Source organism: Lichenostomus cassidix, chromosome 4A, assembly GCF_008360975.1.
Source record: "Lichenostomus cassidix isolate B80296 chromosome 4A, HeHo_3.0, whole genome shotgun sequence".
Taxonomy (NCBI): domain Eukaryota; kingdom Metazoa; phylum Chordata; class Aves; order Passeriformes; family Meliphagidae; genus Lichenostomus; species Lichenostomus cassidix.
Genome location: NC_139485.1, coordinates 7565372 through 7587269, shown reverse-complemented (window position 1 = coordinate 7587269; position 21898 = coordinate 7565372). Strand labels below are relative to the sequence as shown.

General features: G+C 42.5%; 1 protein-coding gene across 7 annotated transcripts in view; it reads left to right on the top strand.

The window, feature by feature from the left end:
• The window catches only part of PAK3 (p21 (RAC1) activated kinase 3), a 125292-nt gene that overhangs the window by 94731 nt on the left and 8663 nt on the right, over nt 1–21898 (top strand). For 5 of the 7 annotated variants that reach the window (XM_085060351.1, XM_085060352.1, XM_085060350.1 and 2 more), the window contains exons 3-15: nt 253–353; nt 4954–5107; nt 6134–6171; nt 7385–7516; nt 8101–8263; nt 12071–12134; nt 15816–15864; nt 16930–17042; nt 17928–18045; nt 18408–18507; nt 18936–19132; nt 20257–20394; nt 21657–21797. In XM_085060351.1, the coding sequence (XP_084916477.1) occupies nt 253–353; nt 4954–5107; nt 6134–6171; nt 7385–7516; nt 8101–8263; nt 12071–12134; nt 15816–15864; nt 16930–17042; nt 17928–18045; nt 18408–18507; nt 18936–19132; nt 20257–20394; nt 21657–21797 (1508 nt within the window). Of the gene's footprint in view, nt 1–252; nt 354–4953; nt 5108–6133; nt 6172–7384; nt 7517–8100; nt 8264–12070; nt 12135–15815; nt 15865–16929; nt 17043–17927; nt 18046–18407; nt 18508–18935; nt 19133–20256; nt 20395–21603; nt 21798–21898 lie in introns of all 7 variants that reach the window. The other 2 variants (XR_014852207.1, XM_085060353.1) reach the window with 2 other exon arrangements.

The window sequence follows — 21898 nt, the reverse complement described above, 5'->3', positions numbered from 1 at the left end:
AAGGCTACTTCATGAACAGCTTGCTTTGGCAGCAGCTGTATTGGCTGAAAAGAAAACAAAATAACACCTTCTAGACCTTTCCCAGCGAGGATTGCCAGGCTAATGTTAACTTGGGTCTGTTTGTCAAGTTAGATGGATGTTAATTGATTTGTTTTCGACTTTTAAAACATTATTTTGAGCACACCTGATTGTTAAAAGTTTTAAATGAAAAGCTGTACAGAAAATAAGTGCTTGTTAACATTTTGCCTCTAGCCAACAAGAAGAAAGAGAAAGAACGTCCTGAGATCTCTCTTCCTTCAGACTTTGAACACACCATTCATGTGGGATTTGATGCCGTCACTGGAGAATTCACAGTAAGTAACTGCTGTATTTCGTGTTTACCAGAGCTTCTAGCTTCTTGATGGTAAAATAACCTCCTATCACCAGAAACATCAGATGACAGCAGCCAGGCTGGGAAGAAAGAGACTTATTTGTTGGGCTTAGGATTTGGAATGTTTAACTTGTGATTCAGGCTGCCTTTTTTTTTTTTCCTCCAAGGATTGTCAGCGGAGTGTCTGTGGGAAATGAAAACTAGGAAGAACGTAGGTGTATGCTTTTACCAGTCCCCCAAGCTGCTACAAGGGTTGGTTATTTAGTGTCTCTGGGAAAGCATAAAAAGCCCCCCCACATGCATAGTAGACAGCCAGCCTCGAAGTGCAAAGTCCAGCTGTTCTGCCGGCAGCCCTTGGAGACACCCAGAAAGCAGCAGCATTGTGAAAGTACATTCATTTTAATTTAGTATCCTTTAAAATATGTTTATATACTAGGTGATCAGTGTTTCTAGCCTTTATGTATTAATAAAATAGCTGTCAGCTTTTGCTTCTTGTATCTCAACAAGGTGTTGGGAAAAACAAATCTGATGGAAGCTCTTTGAAGTGTGCAAGGGAATTCAGAGCATTTTCTGTCAGATTACTAGTGAGGTGCTGAAAGCATTATTCCTTAAAGCTGAGATGGCAATGAGTTTACGTTTTGTTGAGCTGTGGAGGTGAGAGGGAGCACTAGCAGCTCTCCTGCCCCCAGTAGTGCCCTGTGAGCTGAGTGGTCAGACTGTGTAATCACCATTGTGGACTGTGCTAGTGCTCACTGGCTGCATACACCAAACAGGATGGGACAAATCATTTGCATGGACAAAGGATGGCTAATTTTCAGGATTTGAACCCTAAATGTGATTTCTTTATAATTTTTTACTTTGATTGCTACATCTGTTTTGCAAGGATGTTTAAGAAAGCTGGAAACTTTCTTTGTCCTACAGTAGCAGTTGCAACAATATGAATAACAGTAGAAGAAAAAAACACATTTAATGACAGCATGTCTTCAAAGGAGTAGTGAAATTGAATTATCCTTAGTAATTAGGAAATACAGCTATATTTAAAATAAGTGGACTAGTTAATTAGGCTTTTTAAAATAAATGTCATAAAATCTTACTTCAAAATTTATTCTGTGCCAAAACCCTAGGGCTTGACTAAATGCTTATTTAAAAAGCCCAGATGTGGTCATTTTTGATCAGAAACTTTGCATAAAGCTTTTAAATTTGTTTTTTTCCCTGCTGTCTATTCTTGTTTTTCCTTTTTTTCCCCTCTCGTTCTTTCCCTGTCGCCACTTCATTGTTCAGAATAATCTTCAGTGCCATTCTCCTTATCTTCATACCATATTCTGCTGTATTCTTGTTTTCTCCTTTTTGTGTTTGCATCACTTCTCCTTGTCTGTCTTCACCTTCCCACTTTCCTTTCACTCCCCACTGGATGTTCAGCTGTTCTTATTCTGTATCTGGTCTTCCTTTCTACCCTTCTACCTTTATTTCTACCCTGCGTTTGAGACTTTTTCCTTCTGACTCCATGCAAACATGATGGGTCACACTTATGTTCTCCCATAATCGGACTGGTGGTTAGGGTCCCAGTTCATTCATGTCCCTGCCAGCTGGAACAGAAAGGAGGGACATCAAGCCTAACACACTTCAGTTCTGAGCACAAGCACTCACTGTCTGTATTTGAGGGATCAAGGTCATTTTGAATTTTGTTCTTATGTACGAGTGTGTCAAAACAGTCCCTAGCATCAGAGATTTTAATTTTTTTTTTTGGTGTCAGATGGCATCGACAGAGTTCCAGACCCTTTATGGAGCAAAGCAATTCTACATGGGTAAATCGGTCCGGCTTTGTTGCTGTAGCACAGTTTCTTTTTAAATATCTTATTCCCTTTCTAAACAGTGGACATTAGATGTCTGCTGTTTTGCCATTACACTTGTTCCTGAAGTGTGGAAGTGCAGTGCTGCAGTCTGAGAAGGCTTTAACTGATTCAAAACTAACCACAGGGACAGGTGACTTCTCATGTGCAGGTATCTGCATAGGGCTTAGTGCTGCAGTCCTTAGTGGAGTCACACATCAGTCAAAGGAAGGGAATTTTTGCACCATTAAGAACTAGCTATTGGTCCCAACTAATCCCAGATGCAGGCATTACATTACACACTACATTAGGCAAGTTTGATTTGTCCCAGCCTGGATAGAGCCTGTGTATCAGCTGGGTAGTCATGTGGTAAGTATGTCCTGCAAAGGGACTGCCACTAGCCCATGCCATGTTCAGATATTCCCACTGTCTAGTGATCACACTGTCTGTCTCTTTCAAAAGTTTGGAAGTGCCATGGGAGTGTCCAATGAATGTGCAAACATATGGGGTTTTTTATTTCGAATTCTTGCAGCTGTCATGCCATTAGTGCCTGCTCTCTGGGTTATATGCAACGCATTGGGCCATTTTCTGACACCAAATCATCTCCCCCAGCTGCATCCCCGGGTTGTTGTTAGATGCATCCCAATGCACAGTTGCATGGGCTCCTGAGTTCTGGCTTTCAGGCTTGAGCACCAACCTGTGTTGTCCATCATGGGCAAATATTGCATCTCCATTTCACTGTGCTTGGAGCAACCACATTTGCTAAGAAATAGGGCTTTTAAAGCAGAGAACGAAATTGGTTGGAAACTGTTGGGTGGGAGCATGTTGCTAGAGCTTTATGTTCCTTTATTTGAAAAAAGAGTTGCATTTTCTGAATGGAGGACAGTGTGGTTAGCAGGTCTGTGGGGAGTGTTTTTTTTAAGGCATGCATGCTTGAAACCATCTCCTCATCCCCAATCTAGAAGAAAATGTGGTTACCCACCAAACTTTTAAAGCTTCAAGATTATGACATTAGTAAGTGGGAAAAGTTGTGGCTGTAGATCCAAAGAAGTTGCACATTCCTAAACTAATCAAGCATTTCTTTACAATTGTCCTGATTTTCAGTCTGACACAGATTATTTATGTTGTGGCAATGCACAGCCTCCCAGATTTCACAATCTGACTTTGACCAGCTGCTCTCTCCACTGGTCAAACGGTGATCTCAGGGCTAGAGAACTCCCAAGCTTGGGAAAAACTTGTATAGAGCCATTCCAAAATAGTAATCTGGCTTCAAAACTAGGCAAACGGCAAAAGCCCAGATCCTTCTCCATTTTTTTTTAATTGAGAAAGGAAATCACATGTAATTTTTCTAGTCACTTGCCGTTAATTCTCATTCTCAGGAATGTATTTTTATGAGGAGAGAAAAGCTGTTTAAAAGCGAGAGGAGGGGGAATGATGCTTCCAAACTTTGGAACAGTTGTGGTTTTTCTGTTTTCCTAAACCTGCCTTCCTGTAGCCTGTCCACCACCTGATCTATTTGGTATCCACCTCGTAACTCCCATTTTAGATGGGACTTGTCCATTTTGGCCCATTGGTTTCCTCCTCCTACCACCTTCTAAGTTGTCCCACATTCTGTTTTAACTTTCTTTTCTTTCTTTATTTACGTCCATTACAGCCAGATCTCTATGGCTCACAGATGTGCCCAGGGAGGCTCCCAGAGGTGCGTCACAGGCCCCAAATGCTTCTTTGAGATGTCATAGCACTGCAGCAGCAGGTTGATGTGTGTGCAGTAGATTTGTTGCTTGGCTTTTCCCACGTTTTTTCATCAGTCCTAAACTCTGGAGGCCCATGTCACACATTGTTTTGTGGACAATTTCTGAGAAGAAGCTGTATGAAAGTAGATTGGGGTGGCACCAAGGCTAAGGTGTCATTTTTCCTTCAGTGAGCCCTACAGTTCACTGGTCGATGTCAGCTGTGCAGTAAAGGGGGGAAATGACAGACCATCAAATCTAGAGAGCTGTCCTGGATAACTAAAGCAAGTTTTCATCAATAGAATTTCAGTGTAGAGCTGGGGCTTTCAGTGATTGGATCAGTTTTCAAATTCCACCTCACCCATAAGTTGTCCAAGAATTCTTCCAAGGCTTATGGCACTCAGCCTGTTTTCTGAGCCCCTGGTTTCTGTATGTTTGCAGTAGAGAGCCTAGAGACATCCTTTGCAGCAGTGGTACACCTCAGTGTCATGATTTTGAGAGCTGAAAGGCAGATTTTTTACCCCGCAGTGTTCCCTGGTATGCTGAAAATTAATTTGTATCAGGGTGGGGTTTACCTTTGAATCAGACAGTAGTGATCATTTCAGCAAAATGTGTTTGCATTCCTAAGCATGAAAAGTCCGGTGTAAAGCTCCTAAAAGACACTGTGTTGTCCACCAGTAGAGAATAGTCTTGTTCTGTCTGCCCTGAATCACCAGGCAAACAAGCTTAAGCCTTAAATCATTATTCCATGGAAGAGCAGGGTTGATTTCAGAGTTGAGCAGAGAAGTTTCATGCCCTTTTTTTCCTCTCACAGTCATTACTTTCTTTTCTTTTTAAAGCTGGGTCCTGGTTTTAGCTAGATTTTTGATAGAGAAGAGAATGATTGCATCTAATTTTAATTGTAAGGTGTCAATTAAAATTTCTGCAAGTAATCTTACAGGGAGCATGGGATCTTGGTAAAGATCTGTGAGACTGTGGATTTTAAGTACTCTAAACCCACTTCGTTTCCACTCAACATCTACAGGGCATTCCAGAGCAGTGGGCCAGGCTACTACAGACCTCCAACATAACAAAACTGGAACAGAAGAAGAACCCACAGGCTGTTCTAGATGTTCTCAAATTTTATGATTCCAAAGAAACAGTTAACAACCAGAAATACATGAGCTTTACATCAGGAGGTAAGTTGGCATCTCCCAACAGGGGAAGTCAGGCTCCAAAACAAGTCAGAAGGGAGTTCAGCATTCAACTGGTCGAGAAGCAACCTGAACCAATTCCACAACATTGTGAAATATTCCTGAAATGAGTTCCATTTCTCCTTTATTTCCCCCAAATGTCAAAACAGTGACTTTGCTTTGTTGCTGATTTGTAGAACTAACCAAGATTTTGAAACAAAAATGCCATTAAGATAGCATTGCTTTGGTAGAGCTCCTGCTGACAACTTCAGCTAAAAAAGAGTGTAGCCAGCATGGTGTGCACAGCATTTGGGATGTGACCTGCTGGGGTTTCATTCCCTCCACGGGATCATCTGTGGCAGTGGAGTCTGTCATTTCCTCAGTTTGATGGTTCAACCTAGACAACTTCCAAAATGCTAAAGCTTCTCAGAAATCTTTCTAAAAACTGTGCACTTATCTCCTGAATTGAGAGAAAGCATATTTTCTTCCCAAATTCTATAATTAGAGGATTTGACTAATTTGACACTTACTGTGTGCTAAAATAGCAATTCCCTTTGTGATGAAATGCAGACTTCAAAACAGTTTGTGTGCTCCTGAACCCAGGAGCTGTTCTCATGCTGTGTCAGAATAGAACTGCCATGACTGAGGGGGGTTTTGGGGAAGCTTTTCTGTGGAAATGTTGTCAGTAAGCTAATGAGAATGAATGCATGCAATTTATTGAACAAAAAGTAAAACACAGGAAGGAAAGGAGAAAAAGCTGCTTTAGCTCTTGGGTGGAACAGAAGTAGTGACAATTAAAGAACAATTTGCATTTTCTTGACCAAATTTTTATTTATTTTATTTACTGGCAAATAGGGTCAAAAATAGACACAGTCTGGAATTTTGTCCTGTCCTCTTCATTGCTGTTGCTCCTGAAGGGATGGTGTAAAGAAAAACCATCACTATTTGGGTTGACTTGTCCTGTGGCATTCCCCAAAACAGGCAGGGTCTTTTTCTAACAGCATCTGGTTGATTTTCCTTTGCTCATTGCAGATAAAAGCGCCCATGGATACATAGAAGCCCATCCGTCGGTGAGTGGGAAAGTAACCTTTGATATTCCGAGTGTTTACTAATTGTGGAGCAAGCCATGGGCTTTCCCTGGCTGATTTTTAGTTTTCCATTTGAGATCTTTTAAACAGATGAAAGTCTGGCTTAGCAAACAGAAGATTGCTTGCTGGTTTTAGCCATGGTGTATATAATTTACAACAATATGCAACACCACCTAATGAGCCCATTTTAATTTAGTTTTAACAATTTAGAATCCCATTTCTATCAAATTTCATGATCTCTCCTTAGTACAGCTGGATATGTAACTGAATATAAATAAGGTTATAATTGATACGTAACTCACTGGAACCATTGAAATAAAGTTTTAAATAACCATCCACTCTAATTAATGCTGGATTGCAGTAGCAATCCCAGAGATGAAGGAGTGACATACACATTAATACTGACCAAATTTATTAGGGTTATTGTTAGTGAATTAAATAGCAAGTGACTGAATGGGGATTTGGCTTTTATTTTAAAGTGTTAAGCAACTTCTTGTGGTTTGTGATTACATGGGCAGCTGTGTATAATGAAATTAAAATCGTCTTTGAATATTCACACTTCAGGTTTTCAATCAATGCCACTTCCCTTATCTTTAATAAAACACACTTTTCAGAGGAAGTCTGGTGTTACCAGAGCTGAGTCAGCCTTCCCAATGGCTTTTCCAGTGGGTATGGACACCTTGGCAGATGCTGTGGTATTTTCTTCTAGCAGAGGCAGTAGTGAGACAGTCAGCACATCACTTTCCAAAATTACCAACTCAGGTCTCCCTGTTTGCTGTGGCCTTCCCTTTCTGGTATTTCTACTGGACCTAAGGGGTGGCATTTTAAAGAGAGTGCCAGTGAGATGTGAGTATGTAGAATGGTGCCTTTGATTTGCTTCAGTTCTCTAAATGGCCTGTTGTAGCCAGCTTTAATGCTGGTAAACACTTCACAAGGCACATTTTCATTTTCTTGTTTCACCAGCAAATTTGGGATGACATGATACAACCCCCTGCCTCTGAGCAGCAGCTGGGACTGGTGGAGTTCAGTGCACGTGAACCTTTGTGTTGTGCTGAGTGTAACTTGGAACTCCCATAGGAGCATGTGCATGTCTAGAATGGCCTCTGATGTCTAGGAAGACTAAGGGTGTAGGTAGCTATGAAAGCTCCAAAGTGGCAGGACAGTGACTGTCACTCACACTACTGTCTGTCCACAGAGCACAAAAACAGCATCAGAACCTCCTCTGGCTCCCTCTGTGTCTGAAGAAGAGGATGAAGATGATGAAGAGGAGGAAGATGACAATGAACCTCCACCTGTTATCGCCCCACGGCCTGAACACACAAAATCAGTAAGTGCCAGCTTTGGTGAGCTCTGTGTTTGGTGCAGTGAGAGCTGCAGGTTTCTGCTCACACAGCAATTGCCATTTGTGGCTGAAGGTGTTGCAGGCCAGATTCCTGCTGAGACACAGAGCTTCACCCCTGCCGCTGACACTGGGAAAATAGGGTTTGGCCTTTCACATTCAGCTGTCAGCTTCTTGGGAGTCTGGTGGAGGCAATGACTTTCTCTGTGTATCAGATAAGAGCATCATATCCTTTAATGCTACGAGCATGAAAATGAGCCACTTGGTCCACAGCTCCCTGTCAGCAGGGAGAGTGGTCCAAAGATGCAGATCGTATCCTGGCAAGATACATAGGAGGTGCCTGCTCCTCTCCGCAGACTATATCTGAAAATCCATGAAAATTGAACATGAAACTGGCCATGAATTTGTAACCTTTCATTTTTGTCCGTTCATTTTGAAAAGTGGACAGCAAAATGAGTTTCAGAGCCCTGGATGTGGGTGACACGATCTTCCTTAGGGTTTGCATTTGAAATACGATCTCAGGGGGATCTCTGCCAGCCGTCTTTCTGACACAAAATAATTTCTTGTCACAGATCTACACACGCTCTGTTATTGAACCTGCCGCTGCACCAGCACCAGCTAAAGAAGCCACCACTCCCCAGCCTGAAAACTCAAACACAAACACTCTGTACAGAAACACAGACCGGCAGCGAAAAAAATCCAAGATGACAGATGAGGAGATCCTAGAGAAACTGAGTATGTATTGGGTTTTTCGAGTCTGCTAGAGCATTGTATTGCCTGCATGTGTCAGTATTAGCTGTACCAAATGTTCCTCCCCAGTTTGGTGTCACAGAGTCATTTACAGCTCCCTACAGAAACTCTTGTGCTTCAAGGCAGTGAGAGAATGCTTGGGATGATCCTGCTGGCTCTGAGGGCAGCTGGGACTGACTTGGGTTTGCCTGAGCTTCATTCTGTACTAAAGGCAAAAGCAGAGATTGTTTCTGGTTGAGCTAGTGACCTAGTGAATGATGGAGGGAACTCCTGTGTGCTAGTGGCCAAATGGAACAGAATGTTTGGCTTCCTGAATTCTCTTTAGGCTCCTAACTTCTCACAAGTCCTCAGAGTCAAAATACTTTGCAGAAATCTGTTGGATTTTGGTTTTTTTTTTTTTTTTTTTGTTCATGGGGGGCTTTTTACTGGTGTGGGTTTTTTTACCAGTAGACAACTGCAGCCTTAAGCTGGTTCCTTCAGCCTCAATGAGCTCTCCTTGAGACATTTACGCATCTTCCAGCTATTCTCTTGCTGTTCTTTTCATAACTATTATTGCTCCTCCTACTTCTACAGTTCATTTTTATAAGAATTTTACTACTTTGTCTGTGAGATCTCCTTTGAAAGGAGCATCCACTATATATTCCTCTGATAATATGGCACTTTTTCCTGGCTAATTCCCAGCCAGTTAGTACTATTAGAATCCTAACTGTTGGCCCCAACCCCTGTGCAGGTCATACTCTAGGAAAGCATATCAAGCCCTTCATGGTTCTGCAGTGAAACCAATTTAATTTGCTTCTTGCATGTAATAGCTGCCAGCGCAGTGTTCTCAGATTAAATGGTTGGTTTCAGAACAGAGCCCAGTTTATTTTGTCTTGGTAAAAAAAGGAGATTGATCTATACTTCCTTGTGTCTGATCCCAAAGCCAATAATGTTGTGTCTTTAATGGGGACAACTGCATCTAATGGGGCACTGTTAGGCTCTGGCTTTTTTTCAGTAGTTGTCATTGCTCAACCTTTTTGTCATACCTGCCCTGCCACTGACAGCTGGTGTGACTGCAGAGGCTGAAGCCTTCCTTAGCTGTGCGATTTCAGCTGCTTTCCTAGGAGAGTTTCCTGCATCCTTACCAGGTTGACATGAATCTCAGTGCCATTAGGAAGTATCCAAGGGATAAATTCAATAGCTTTAGCTGAGCACTCAATGAAATAAATTCCAGAGCAGATAGTTACCTGCAGGTATGTCAGCTTATAGAGAGATGAATTCTGCTGCTTCTTCTTCTGATGCTAAATGTTTGAGGCAGGCTTCCCCCATGAGATCTGCAGGTACCCTGCATCCATGAGCTCAAGTATGTGTATGATTTATTCAAGCTGCTCTATATGCCAGGTTGGTACTGAGCCCTGGAGTTTTTGGGGGTTATATCTTTGAAATACTACATGCTTTCATGCTTTTTCTTTCTTAGCAATTTGCTACCTAGTGAGCAAGATCTGAATGTCTGCCTTGAGCAAATTGGGGTGTGGACAATAAAAATATTTTTGTGCTTTCATGAAGCTATCTGAAAACAGGCACGATGCTTTTTTTGTTGGAGTCTTGAACTAATTATACTTAAGCAGTGTGGTGCTTGTTCTGTTTTATTTTAACTCGTATGACTGCTCCACCTTGCCTACTTCCCCCACAACTGTTTTTATGCTACATTTAGGAAGATGTCCCCTGCCCTCTTTTATCTAAAATTGCTTTCATAATTCTTTTCTGCTTGAAATAACTTGGGTTCTTTTAGAGCTTTTAGAGTTTTATTAGTGAGTTAAGCCTATAATATTGAGATAAGATCAAATAAAATTCTGTCTGTAATGAAATCATGACTATGTTCCACTGATAACTATAAAACAGAACTGGCCCAATTCAGCTTTCTTATCCACTTAATTTAGGACTTGATAAAGGAAAGTGCTTAAAGACATCAAAATAGCTGATAGGTTTATCTTCTGTCCAGAGCAGGGAGTGCTTGTCTGAGTGGGAGCTGTGTACCTGTCACTTTGTTGATTTTAATGCTGTAATGTTTGATGTGCATTGACTTAAGCACAGGAAACCAGCCACTAACAATTACCTTGGGAAAGCAGCTACTCAAGTCTTGAGGAAAAACCTTGAAAATCTGACCTTCAAAATTAGCTGCAATTTTGGAAAATAGTTTTTAAAAATCTTTATTCTGCAGTCTTTCTCTGTATTCTTTTCTAACATGAATGAACTTCCATGAACTTCTGATATCTGTTAATGGATACACAGTTCCATTAAGTTGCTGAAAATAGCACCTAGCCAGGGACTGACAGCACTGTGTTGTTCCTGTTGTCCAGCCCAGCACAGAATTAGAGTAGTGTTTGATTTAGTGCTGCAGAGCTCATGGGGCTGTGAGACAGTCCTGTGTAGGACAGTCTGGCCCCATCACCCATTGAGGAGCTCGTGCCACTGAAAGCTCAAGTTAAACCTTGCCCTGCTTGACGCCTTCTTGCCCATTCAGAGATGCAGGGAATCTGAATGGGAAGAAAAGAAAGCAGTAATTCAGATATTTTGTTTGTGTCTAATGAAAGAGCCAAAATCTGATAGACTCAAACAAATTCAAAGGCTTAATTAAAGAAACAGTATTGGTTTTTCTGGTCTGGTAGTTTCCTTGATGCAATGCAAACAATGAAGCCTGAGGTGATGGCTCAGTGCAAATGTCTTCTGAAGATTTACCTTGGAATGTACATCACAGAAATAGTTCAAGAAGATGAGTTCAGAAAGAAAGACTTCAGTGATCTACAGCATATTTCCTTTGACTGATCTGGCTGTATCCCTGTATTACAAATACAAACACATATTTGTTTACCTGTGCATCCAAAACAAAACTAGCTGATGCGCCATTCCCTCTCAGTGGTAACAAACACCTCTTCCCCCTGTCCAGGCCATTTTTCTGGAGCAGAGGTCTTTAGCATCCAAATGGGCATCTGACTGGATGCCTAGCCAGAAATCCTGCCTGCCAGCACAGCAAGAAGACAGGGCATCAGCACCATCTGGTATACTCCCTGCTAAAACAATTTTGCAGCCCTTGGCAAGAGTGTTAATGGAAGCTGCAGGAGAAGAGGTTTCCTTTGCCCCGCAGTGCTCACTCCCCTCTCCTGGTGCTCTGGGAACACCAGCCAGGGCTGATGGCAGGGTGAGCCTGCCCACTGCCCAGGATGCCCACACAGTCTCAAGTACCCTGAAGGGGTTCTAAAACCCCATCATTCTTGACTGTAACTTGAGATGCTGTTCCCTGCAAACATAAAGGCATTCTTTAGGCAAACTGCTGAAGGGTTGAGATGAGCCCTTCTTCTGGAAACACTTGCAATACTCTTCCTGTTCCAAAAATGGTACCTTTTCATAAAAACGTGAACACAAGGTACATTTAATCTTTAGAAGTGTTAAACTTTTGAATCACAAAATGTTTATTCCCAAGAAAATAAAGGCACTTTCGTTCCAGCTCTCCTTAATGTTTGTAGAGAACAAACCCTTGCACTTGTGCCTGTTCTTTTCTGATCTCTGTCTGTTCTGAATGTTTCTTCATGTATTTAGTTTCCTGTCAAAGTAACCCTTCAAAGGACTGTAGAAAACCAGTGTTTGTGGACACCATCTGTGCTGTGGAGCTGCCTCTGTTGTTGCTGCTGTTGATGTTGTTACCCAACTGACCTCAAATGGCTCAAAGCCCCAGACAGTGGGGCTGCATTTTGGATCTGCCAGAAGGTGGGAACTCTGTTTTGGAGTATGAATCTTACATTTTGTTTCTTTCAGGGAGCATTGTGAGCGTGGGAGATCCTAAGAAGAAATACACTCGATTTGAAAAAATTGGCCAAGGGTAAGTCCAGTCCCAGTTACTTAGGCAAAACCATGGGCCGGGTATTTTGCTGGTGTAACATCAAGCATGAAGACAGGCAAGCTCTGAACATGTTCAGATATTATCAGGTTTAGATCCTCCTGTATCCAGTACTGGTCAGAATTTATATCTGTGGTCAGAAGGAATCATCAAAGACAACTTGATGCTGGCAATATCTTATCTACAGCAAGGAGCAGGACCTAAAAAGTCTCCTGTCCCTCAAGTGTGTGGCTCTTGTTTGCTTAATTTCGTAGGAGAAATCATTTTTGTATGTCTCAAAATAATACAACCATGTTCAACAATGAGAAAAAACCTTATTACCTAAAAGAGCAACTTATCACCTGATAGCTGGCAGCTGGCAGCTCTCAATAACATTTATTTCGAATATTTGCTTAAAATGATATTCAATGGTCAGGCTTATAACCACATAGTTTAGAAATTGAAACCAGAGATGAAATAATAATCTCTTATTTCTATCAGGGGTAGTAAACCCCAACATTTCAGTAACAGGCACAGTGCCAATGCACTTCAGAAGAAGATACATGGCAGATCCCTCGTGGATCCTGCAAGTTCTAGGCATTTGCTGAAAATAATCACCCAAGCTATTCCCTTTTGAAACCCAGCTTTGATTACTGTAAAATGGATTGATTTGAAATACTTCCTATGTGAGGAGGCAATAACAAAAGAACTTACCTCAAAATTAGGTATCTGAGTTGAATTTTAAATATGGACTGCCTGCACCATCAGAGTTTCCTTGGCAGTATTGCCGTTCCAGGAGGACTGGCACCATCTGTGTAACACCAGAACACTGCTGTCAGTGTAGGACAGAAGCTGTTTACTGGCATCAGGAGATAATTTTCTGCCTTAACTGTTTGTGGGGTCTGAGCTCAGAGTAGCCTGTTGCTAACCTAGAATGGATATGTACTGTAGAAAGACTGACACGCTCACGTTCTTTCTCTGGCAGGCTTTATCTTAGATCTGTCTGGTTTGGTAGGGCCCTCGTGGGAAGGTGTTTAAGCTCCATTCATTGTATAAAAACCCTTTAGCACATTCCAACTTGCTTCCTACCCGAAGCTTTGGTTCTTACTGTCATTTGTAAAATGTCAGTGGATACTTTGAGCTGTGCCTGTCTCTTAGAAAAAAAGTGTCAGCTGAAGAAGTGAGAGAAGAATAAACATGCATGTGAAGCAGATTATTTCCGTCACTGTGAGAATGTGACCATCACCTCACAGTCTTTTATTTTGATAGTCCTAGGAGTGAACTTGCACAAAGGTGCTTTGACAACTGGTGGAGAGACAAGTGGCTGGTATATGGCCTAAAAGGGTATCTAAATTGATTTCCTCCAGCTTGTAGTACAGCCTGAAGATTGCATGCTCTCCTTAGAGAGGAGTGTGCTGCTGTAACCAACTCATGCCTCTAATACTGCAGGCCATTTTACTGTGAGAGGGAAAGATCCTAAAGAAAAAGATCATGAGGAAAGTAATCAAACGGTGATCAGGAGGACCCAAAGTGCTGCATGGCTGGGGTTTGGGTGTCTGCAGCCCTGCCTCGTTAGGTGCTGATGTGCTCAGTTGATGCAGGTGCCAGTTCCTGAGCTGCCCCCTCTGCCATGAGTTGGGTACAGCTATGCCAAAGGCAAGTGTAGTAGTGCTGGAGGTGAGCAGGTTTTTAGTAGCTGCTAAAAAGAGCACTGCAAGGCAGTGAGAGGTGTGGCTGCTCAGAGAACTGCAGGTAGAGGAGCAGCTGCTTATGTAAGGAAAAGCAACTTGACTAGCACATTGCCCATCATGGCTTCAGGCAGCTGGGAAGTTAATAAACAGTGTGATGGTTTTACAGCCACCTTGCAGTGAACAGTAGTCAGCAGGCCTATGCTGCAGAGCAGGTTAGTGCTGAGTCCCTGTTTTGTCGTCTGTCTCCAGCTGAGGGCTGAAAATGTTGCTGACACCAGAGGAAACTTAGTTCCAACTAGCTCTTGATAAAGAGGTTGTGTTTGCTCAAGCAGTGTTAGCTCTAGTGGCAAGACAAATTAGTCTGGAGCCTTGAGCAGTGTGGTTTGTACTGCACTGCATCACAGTGACACGGATCCAATGGTGAGTCCTGGTACTTGCCTAACTGCAGTAAACACAAGGTGCTGCAGAACTGATTAAAAGTTACTGATCAGAAATGAGTTACTTAGAAGTAAAAGTTTATAATACAGAATCTCAAGGCCTTTGCAATTAATTCACAGCTTTACTTAAATTACCTTTATCTAAATTCCTCACAGGTGGCCTGGAGCACTCCAAAAGCATTCTAATTTCAGAAGCTGCTTTGAAATAAAGTCTGATATGACTTTGCTCAGGAGAATCATCACAATGTTAGCAATTCTGAATAAACGTTGTTGACTTTTTATGAAGACAAATTGGATTAATCTTGTCAATTAGTCATAGGAAAATGCATTTGCCTTTTTATTAAAATAATGCATAGCATGCCCAATGAGAACATTGCTCTCAATGCAGACATTGGTTTCTATTGAATCAAACTGCTTCTGAAACATTTCAGCCTGCAGGTAAACAAGCAAGCCAGGGGATCATGTGAAAAGGAGCAAACTGATTTTGGCACTTTCAGTCACTGGGACACTTACTGGATGCACATTCCAGCTTGTGAGAATTTGCTCCCTGGCTCTCCCTTGCCTCACTGCCTCTGCAGACATGGGCTTCTTAAATGATGGCAGTGTAAAGCTGTGGTTTAGCTCAGACGGAAGGGTTTGCAAGCTCCCAGTTGCTCTGAAACCCAAAAACATTTCCTCTGATTGGGGCCTTTCCGGCCCTTCACGTCATTACAGGGAAAGAACATCTTTGAAAGAGAAGCAGAGGCAAACCAAACCCCACACTGTCTAGTCTGCAGGTGAGCACACCATTTATTTGTGGTGTCTCTACAGCACAACCTATGTGTGCCACAGTAGCAACATATAGACATTGTGAAGAGTCCTTCACGTGTTTGGTGCACTCAACAGAAGCAGCTGCCTATGGTTCTTGATGTACAAAGAAGCTCTCTAAGGATCCTCTGTTCTGAGTCCTTCTCAATTTGTGTGTGAAACAATAGATGCCTTAACCTGCTCTAGCTGTGACCTCACAGGATGGCTGGAAAACTTTTTTGCTTGCATGCTGGAGAAAGCTGTATTTAGATCTTTTCCTCAAATGGCTGTCATATGTTCAGGGTTCTCAGAGTGACTGTGTGACATTGCCTGAGTTTGGCAGATGGATTCAAATAAGAGGTGTGAGAAGGCCCAACTGGATTGTGTGTTATATTTAATGGAAAAAACACACTCACAGACACACAAAGGAAAAAGGGGAAAAAAACCTAAATACAACACAGCAAAATGGAAAAGAATTAAATATATTGTTTTCCAGTTTTTGTAGATAACCCCTCACTTAGGTTTTGAATTAAAATAATTTAGTGTGTACACTAGAGATTTGCACCAGCCCTTTTTCTTCATGTTGGACCTCTTTTCTCTTGGACACCCTGCATGGCAGAAGGCTGGTGGGCTGCTCTGCTGTTGGCTGAAGAGTGGGTGAACCCAGGTGTTTTATAAACACTCCAGGCAGCAGAGCTCTCCTGTCTGGGCTGGCTTTCACTTCCAGGGACTAAACTGCTTCTCAGTTTCTCCTGCTGTTTTGTTTCTAGGGCTTCAGGAACTGTCTATACGGCGATTGACATTGCCACAGGACAGGAGGTAAGTGTCAAAAATTCTGCAGATACTGAGTGCTTTCCTCTCTGGTGTGAGCTGTGGCTGGAGCTTTGGGTTGCCAGTAGAGCTTTCCTGCACAGGCTGTGTCTCTGAAGCATGGACAAGTGTCAGCTAGCAAAATCCATTGCCTGCTGTCTTCAGCTTTTCACTGCAAGGTCCTTAAGGGCAGCGTGTTTCTGTGCCTCAGTAACAGAACACTTACTGTGGCCATACACTTTCCAGCAATGCTGGGTCTGAGGTTTTCAGAAATGCCTGAAAAGGTGCTTGTGAATTCCTAGAATCAATAAGAGCCTTGTTGCTCTCTGTGTTTGGCTGGATGCTTCACCCATAGCTTTTAAGGCAAATTTTAAGAAGTTTTTTTTTTTTTTTACTCTATTTTCAGAACAGGTTGATGCACTCTGCAGTATTGTTGATCCTACCCTGGTACCATGTTATATTATCCCTGGATGTCTTTTTTTAGTGGAGAGAAATCTGCTAAGAAATCTCAACAAGCTCTTCTGCCAATAAAAATAATTTTTTAATTGCCAGTATAAATATATTGGTTTATAAATTGTTCTGTGTTCCCCATTGTGCATCAAGTTGTGCTTTTACAGAGAGTGTTGGTCTAGATACACAGTTTAACTCTGTACAGCATAAAATTAATCTTACTGGTAGTTCCTTATCCACCTGCAGTGCTGCACTTGGTAACTGCACTTACATAGGGGTGTCCAAGGGGTCTAAAAGCCCAAAGCTTTCCTTAGAACCCTGGGCATGTCCATAACATACCAACACATGGATTATTTCTTTTTTAGACCCTGACAGTAACTGCAAATGTAGACTGTGTTAAAGACTGTTCTTTAGAGGAGCAAATCAAAATTTCAGAATTTGGGAAGTGCTAGGATTTTTTTTTTTCCTGTGGAACAACATCCGTAGTGTATGTCTGTATTTGCTTTGTTGTGCAATCAGGAATAGCAGGTGATACAATCAAAACTCATATAATTGCTCACTCCATGTTCATTCAGCTCTTGTGCCACAGACTCCCCAGGCTGATGGTTTTCAATGTCATTTTAGGTGGCCATAAAGCAAATGAATCTCCAACAACAGCCCAAAAAGGAACTAATTATCAATGAAATCCTGGTCATGAGGGAAAATAAGAATCCAAATATTGTTAACTATTTAGACAGGTAAGTTGTTCTGGTATTATCATGCGAATGTTCGTTTACAGACTGCAGGCCCAAGGTTAAAAAAGCCCTTTGATCACTGCAGAACATTAAGTTCTTTTTTATTTTTCTACTCATCTCCAGTGGATGGGAGGAGATTGCATTGGCTCTGCATTAATCTTTTCTGGCATACGTAGTTTGAAGTCTGTTTTCTAAAACCTGGATCAGCCATATCTTACTAAAAGAACAGTCTGTCAGCTCCATGTTCCAACTACCTCCATGTTGTTTTGTTGTTCTGGGGTTTGGTTTTTTTTGAAGTTGATCAGATTTTTTGTGTCTGTGCAAAGTGCTGACAAACCATCTTAGAAATTGTTTCCTTTTGGCTGTTCCCACTGTTTTCCATTGCTGGGGATGCCAGAAAGACTAAGTTCTTGTTTCCAGAAACACCTAATTTGACAGTTTTTAAATTCCCTTTCCTGTTTCTGAATATATGTTTTGCAAGGTTTCCCAAACATTTGACCAACTTCTGTCTTCACTGGTGCACACCCTGCTCCCATGGATAACTCTGGAAGTTGTGTTGCCTTGTTCCTGGGGTTAATGGTGGAATTCATGAGTTAAGATGATGAGCCAGCTGGTGGCATGTGTGCTCGTTCCAGATTTATCTTTGCTGTTACCAAACCGCATTCTTCACTTGCTTGTCACCTACAATGTCTCCTTTTTCATGGATGTACCTTTCTCATTTAGAGTGTGCAGGTTCCAAGAACTGTGTAGCCTCAAGGGAATGTCCTTTCCGTTTGATTCTGTTTTCATTTGCAACTGACCTGGAGACCAAAATCAGTTGTAGGGTTATGATTATTCAGTAATTTAGCAGTGCACATTCATCTGCACACCATTGTTTTCTCCTTTCAGCTACCTTGTTGGTGATGAACTTTGGGTGGTGATGGAATACTTGGCTGGAGGCTCTTTAACTGATGTTGTCACCGAGACCTGTATGGATGAAGGACAGATAGCTGCTGTCTGTCGGGAGGTGAGGGATCCCACTTGTGCTTCTGTTAGCTTGGACAGGAGGCTGCTTCTGTTTCTGTGGTGTTGTCATTATATGGAGAAGAAAAAGCACATCCACAGCAGCAGCAGTTATTTTGTCTGTGTTTGCAGGGGACAGTCTAGAGCAACAGTTGACATTGCCCTTTCAAAAGCTGATATGTGCCTTCCCTTAGAAAGACATGACTCTAATAATGTTGAAGCAGCAAGCTCTTCCTCTTGACAGCACTGTGTTCTACCATTCCTCACCATTCCCCCAGAAAGGAAATCTTTTAGAGCCATTCTCTTTCTTATGTGCTGAAATTACATCATGAATTTTTACCCTCATATTTCTTTTTTCTCTGTCAGTGCCTGCAAGCCCTGGATTTCCTTCATTCCAACCAAGTGATCCACAGAGACATCAAAAGCGACAATATTCTTCTTGGGATGGACGGATCTGTCAAATTGAGTAGGTATTCTTGGTCAAGTGCAGCATTCCTGGATGTTGGGTGTGGGATTGCTTGTGAGTGACAGCCAGTTCTCCAGAAGTGGTGCTTGTGGGAGTGCCTGGACCCCTGTTGAGGGCACTGATGCAATATGCAGAGAGGTCTAGAGTGAAACAGGGTGTCAAGAGTGGCTTTGCTTTGTGTATGACCCTTCCAGAACAGAGGGAGTTACAATCTAAAGCTTCAAGTGACTAAATAAAAGCCACTGCATGAAACTTGAGGGCTTCTTTAAGTGACCAGTTCCATATTACCTTGGCTACAGCCCTGAGGAAAGAGCATGGTTGCTTTCCCAGCTAGATTCAACATTACATTCTCAGACCTAAAGTGGGAAATTCTTTTGCTTGGTTTCATAATTAAAGCTGGCTTCAACAGTATTTGTTTTTCTCCTCAGCTGATTTTGGCTTCTGTGCTCAGATTACCCCTGAGCAGAGTAAACGGAGCACAATGGTGGGGACTCCTTACTGGATGGCACCAGAAGTTGTAACAAGAAAAGCATATGGCCCCAAGGTGGACATCTGGTCACTTGGGATCATGGCAATAGAAATGGTGGAAGGAGAACCTCCTTACCTTAATGAAAATCCTCTCAGGGTAAGGTGAAATACCAGATACCAGTGCCTTTCTAATCTGTGCTGTATTCTGTCATCCGTGAGATAAAATGCCGTTCACATCAGCTTGAACTAGTTCTACAAAGGCCGACTTCTAAAAATGCTCCTGCTGCACATCAGCATCTGCTGTAGCTTTGATTGCATCACTGCAAGAACCTCAGAAGAGAAGTGACATGTGCCAGTGCAGAAACTTGCCATTTTGGCCTTCAGCAATGCTTGAAATTTCTCATGCCCTTTTTGAACTCTCTTTGAGCTGTATCTCTGATTGAGAAAAATTGTCAAGTGGCAAGCTTCTCCAGTTGGGGAATTTTTATGAAAAGCATTGCAGCTGTACCTGCAGGCACAGAAGTCTCTTCAATCTCAGACCAGTGCTTATTGCTCACCTGAACCTTCCAGGAAAGGTCATTAGTTCTAGTAATGCCATAATTGTTTATCATCAAACTGTTAAAAGTTTTTGGTCTACCCTATAAGTGAAGCTGATTTGGAATTTAGGGATTGCTGAAAGGTAGGTGAAGGTGACTCCTGTCTGCCCAGTTGTGGCTTTTCATCATAATATATTTGTGCATACAACTTGACATGTCTGTGTTAAACATAAGGCTCCAAATGTTTGGTTTTTTATCCAAGGAATAAGTTGATGGATTTCTTTTTTTTTTCATCCAGTAATCATTTTTTGTCAAGAATAAAGGACAAAACTTGATGACTTTTGTTTTATTGAACTGTACTTTAGGGACCAGTGAGCACTGCAGAGATGCGTTTTATGTAATAATCCTTTGAAATAGTATATTTAGACCACACTGACTCTTTAAAATGGCCTGTAAAGCTGTGTCAATACTTGGAGAAGCAAAATGTGCTGATGCAGTTCCTACTAACTAGGTCAGCCAATGAAATCAGCTGTCAAGGCAAGATCATTTTGATGCTGGAGTAGCTGTGACTGCATCAGGATTTTTTTCTTTTTCTTTTTTTTTTCTTTTTTTGTTGATATAGGAAAGTCATCTCCAGCCCTCTGCCAGGGAAGAAGCTGCCACTAGAGATTGGGGCTTAAAAATGGGGTCTACGTGAGCACTTCTGTGTATGAATGAAACAACCTTCTGTTTCCTTTGTCTCCAGGCGCTGTATCTGATAGCTACAAACGGGACACCGGAGCTGCAGAACCCGGAGCGACTCTCGGCTGTGTTCCGAGACTTTCTCAACTGCTGCCTGGAGATGGACGTGGACAGGCGAGGGTCTGCCAAGGAGCTTCTGCAGGTGAGATATGAAGTGACTGCAGGTGAAACAGATGTCCGAGGGATCAGTTTTCTCATCAGATAAAGGCATCAGGTGCCCCCCCTCGTATTAATCTCCAGTCCTGATGCTTTCACACAAAAACTAAGTAGAATCCTAAAATGGTTTGGGTTGGAAGGGACCTTTAAAGGTCATGTAGTCTGACTGAGCTGGGATCTCTTAAACTAGGTCATGTTGCTCAGAGCCCCATCTGATCTGACCCCGTATTTCCAGGGGTGGGCCACCTACAACATCCCTGGGCAACCTATACCAGTGTTTCACAACTCTCCTTGTAAACAATATCTTAATGAGATAAAATCTAAATTGATCCCCTTTGGGTTGCAAACCATTCCCTCTTGTCTGGTTGCAACAGGCCCTGCTAAAAAATGTGTCCCCAGCTTTCTTACAAGCCCCCTTGAAGTATTGAAGAGTTGCAATGTGAGGTCTCCCCAGGGTCTGCTCTTCTCCAGGCTGAGCAAGCCCAGCTCTCTCAGCCTTTCTTCAGAGGAGAGGTGTTCCATCTCCTAGTAATTTCTGTGGCCGTGTTGTACTTTTGGGAGTACATTCAGTTTTAACTCTTGGCAAAAGAACTGAAGTAGAATGATATCAGGTATAGAGGCCTGAAATGGTGTTAGTGAGGGAGGAGCCCAACAAAAGCAGTCCCAGCCAAGCTGTCAAAGATTTGGCTGTGGAAAGGAGGAGGCTGTGGGGAGTTCACTGTGAGCATCAGAGGGGACCCCAGCTTGTCCCTTCTGCTCCTCTCTTAAAGCTTTTTGTCACTGAGCCCCATTTTGGAGATTTCTGCCACCCAAACAGGGGCAGCTGAACAGGACTTGTTCCAGCCCTGTTTCCTTTCTGGCACAGTCAAGCTGCTTCAGCTTTGCTGCCAGGTTGTGTGGCAGAGAGAGAGCTGCAGAACATGCCACTTGACTGTCCCTGCTGGGAAGGAAGGTGCCAGCCAGCACAGGAGGGCCAGGGGATGGAAGGGTGGACACTGCTCTCCCTGCAAGCCAGAGCTGAGTCCATCAGCACCCTGCCACTTGTCTCCCTGCTCTTGACTTGCAGCTGAAAAGCTGTACCTCAGTACAGGTCTTGAGAAAACACATGAGCCCAAATCCTACTGAGTTAAACATTTCTTAAAGGTATTGGAGTTCCCTAAAGAATGACTTACACTCTTCTTTTTTGACAACACAGTTTGTGTCTTTAGAAAGGAAGAATCTAAGTGAGTCTTTTGAATTTCCTGAAAGGAACAAAGGTCTGGGGCAGCAAGCAGCATTCCCAGAGCACTGAGTTTGCAAAAATCCCAGCAAGCTGAAGACACCTGGATAAATGGATTGATAGGAGTGTGGGCCATGTTTGCCTGTGATAGCAATGTCCTGGACATGAAGGTAGAAGTGCAGATGGTCCCCTCAGTCCTATTTCTGAGTATTTCTGGTAACAAGTGGAATCCTGCTTGAGCCTGTGAGGAACTGAGTTTGGAAAATAATGG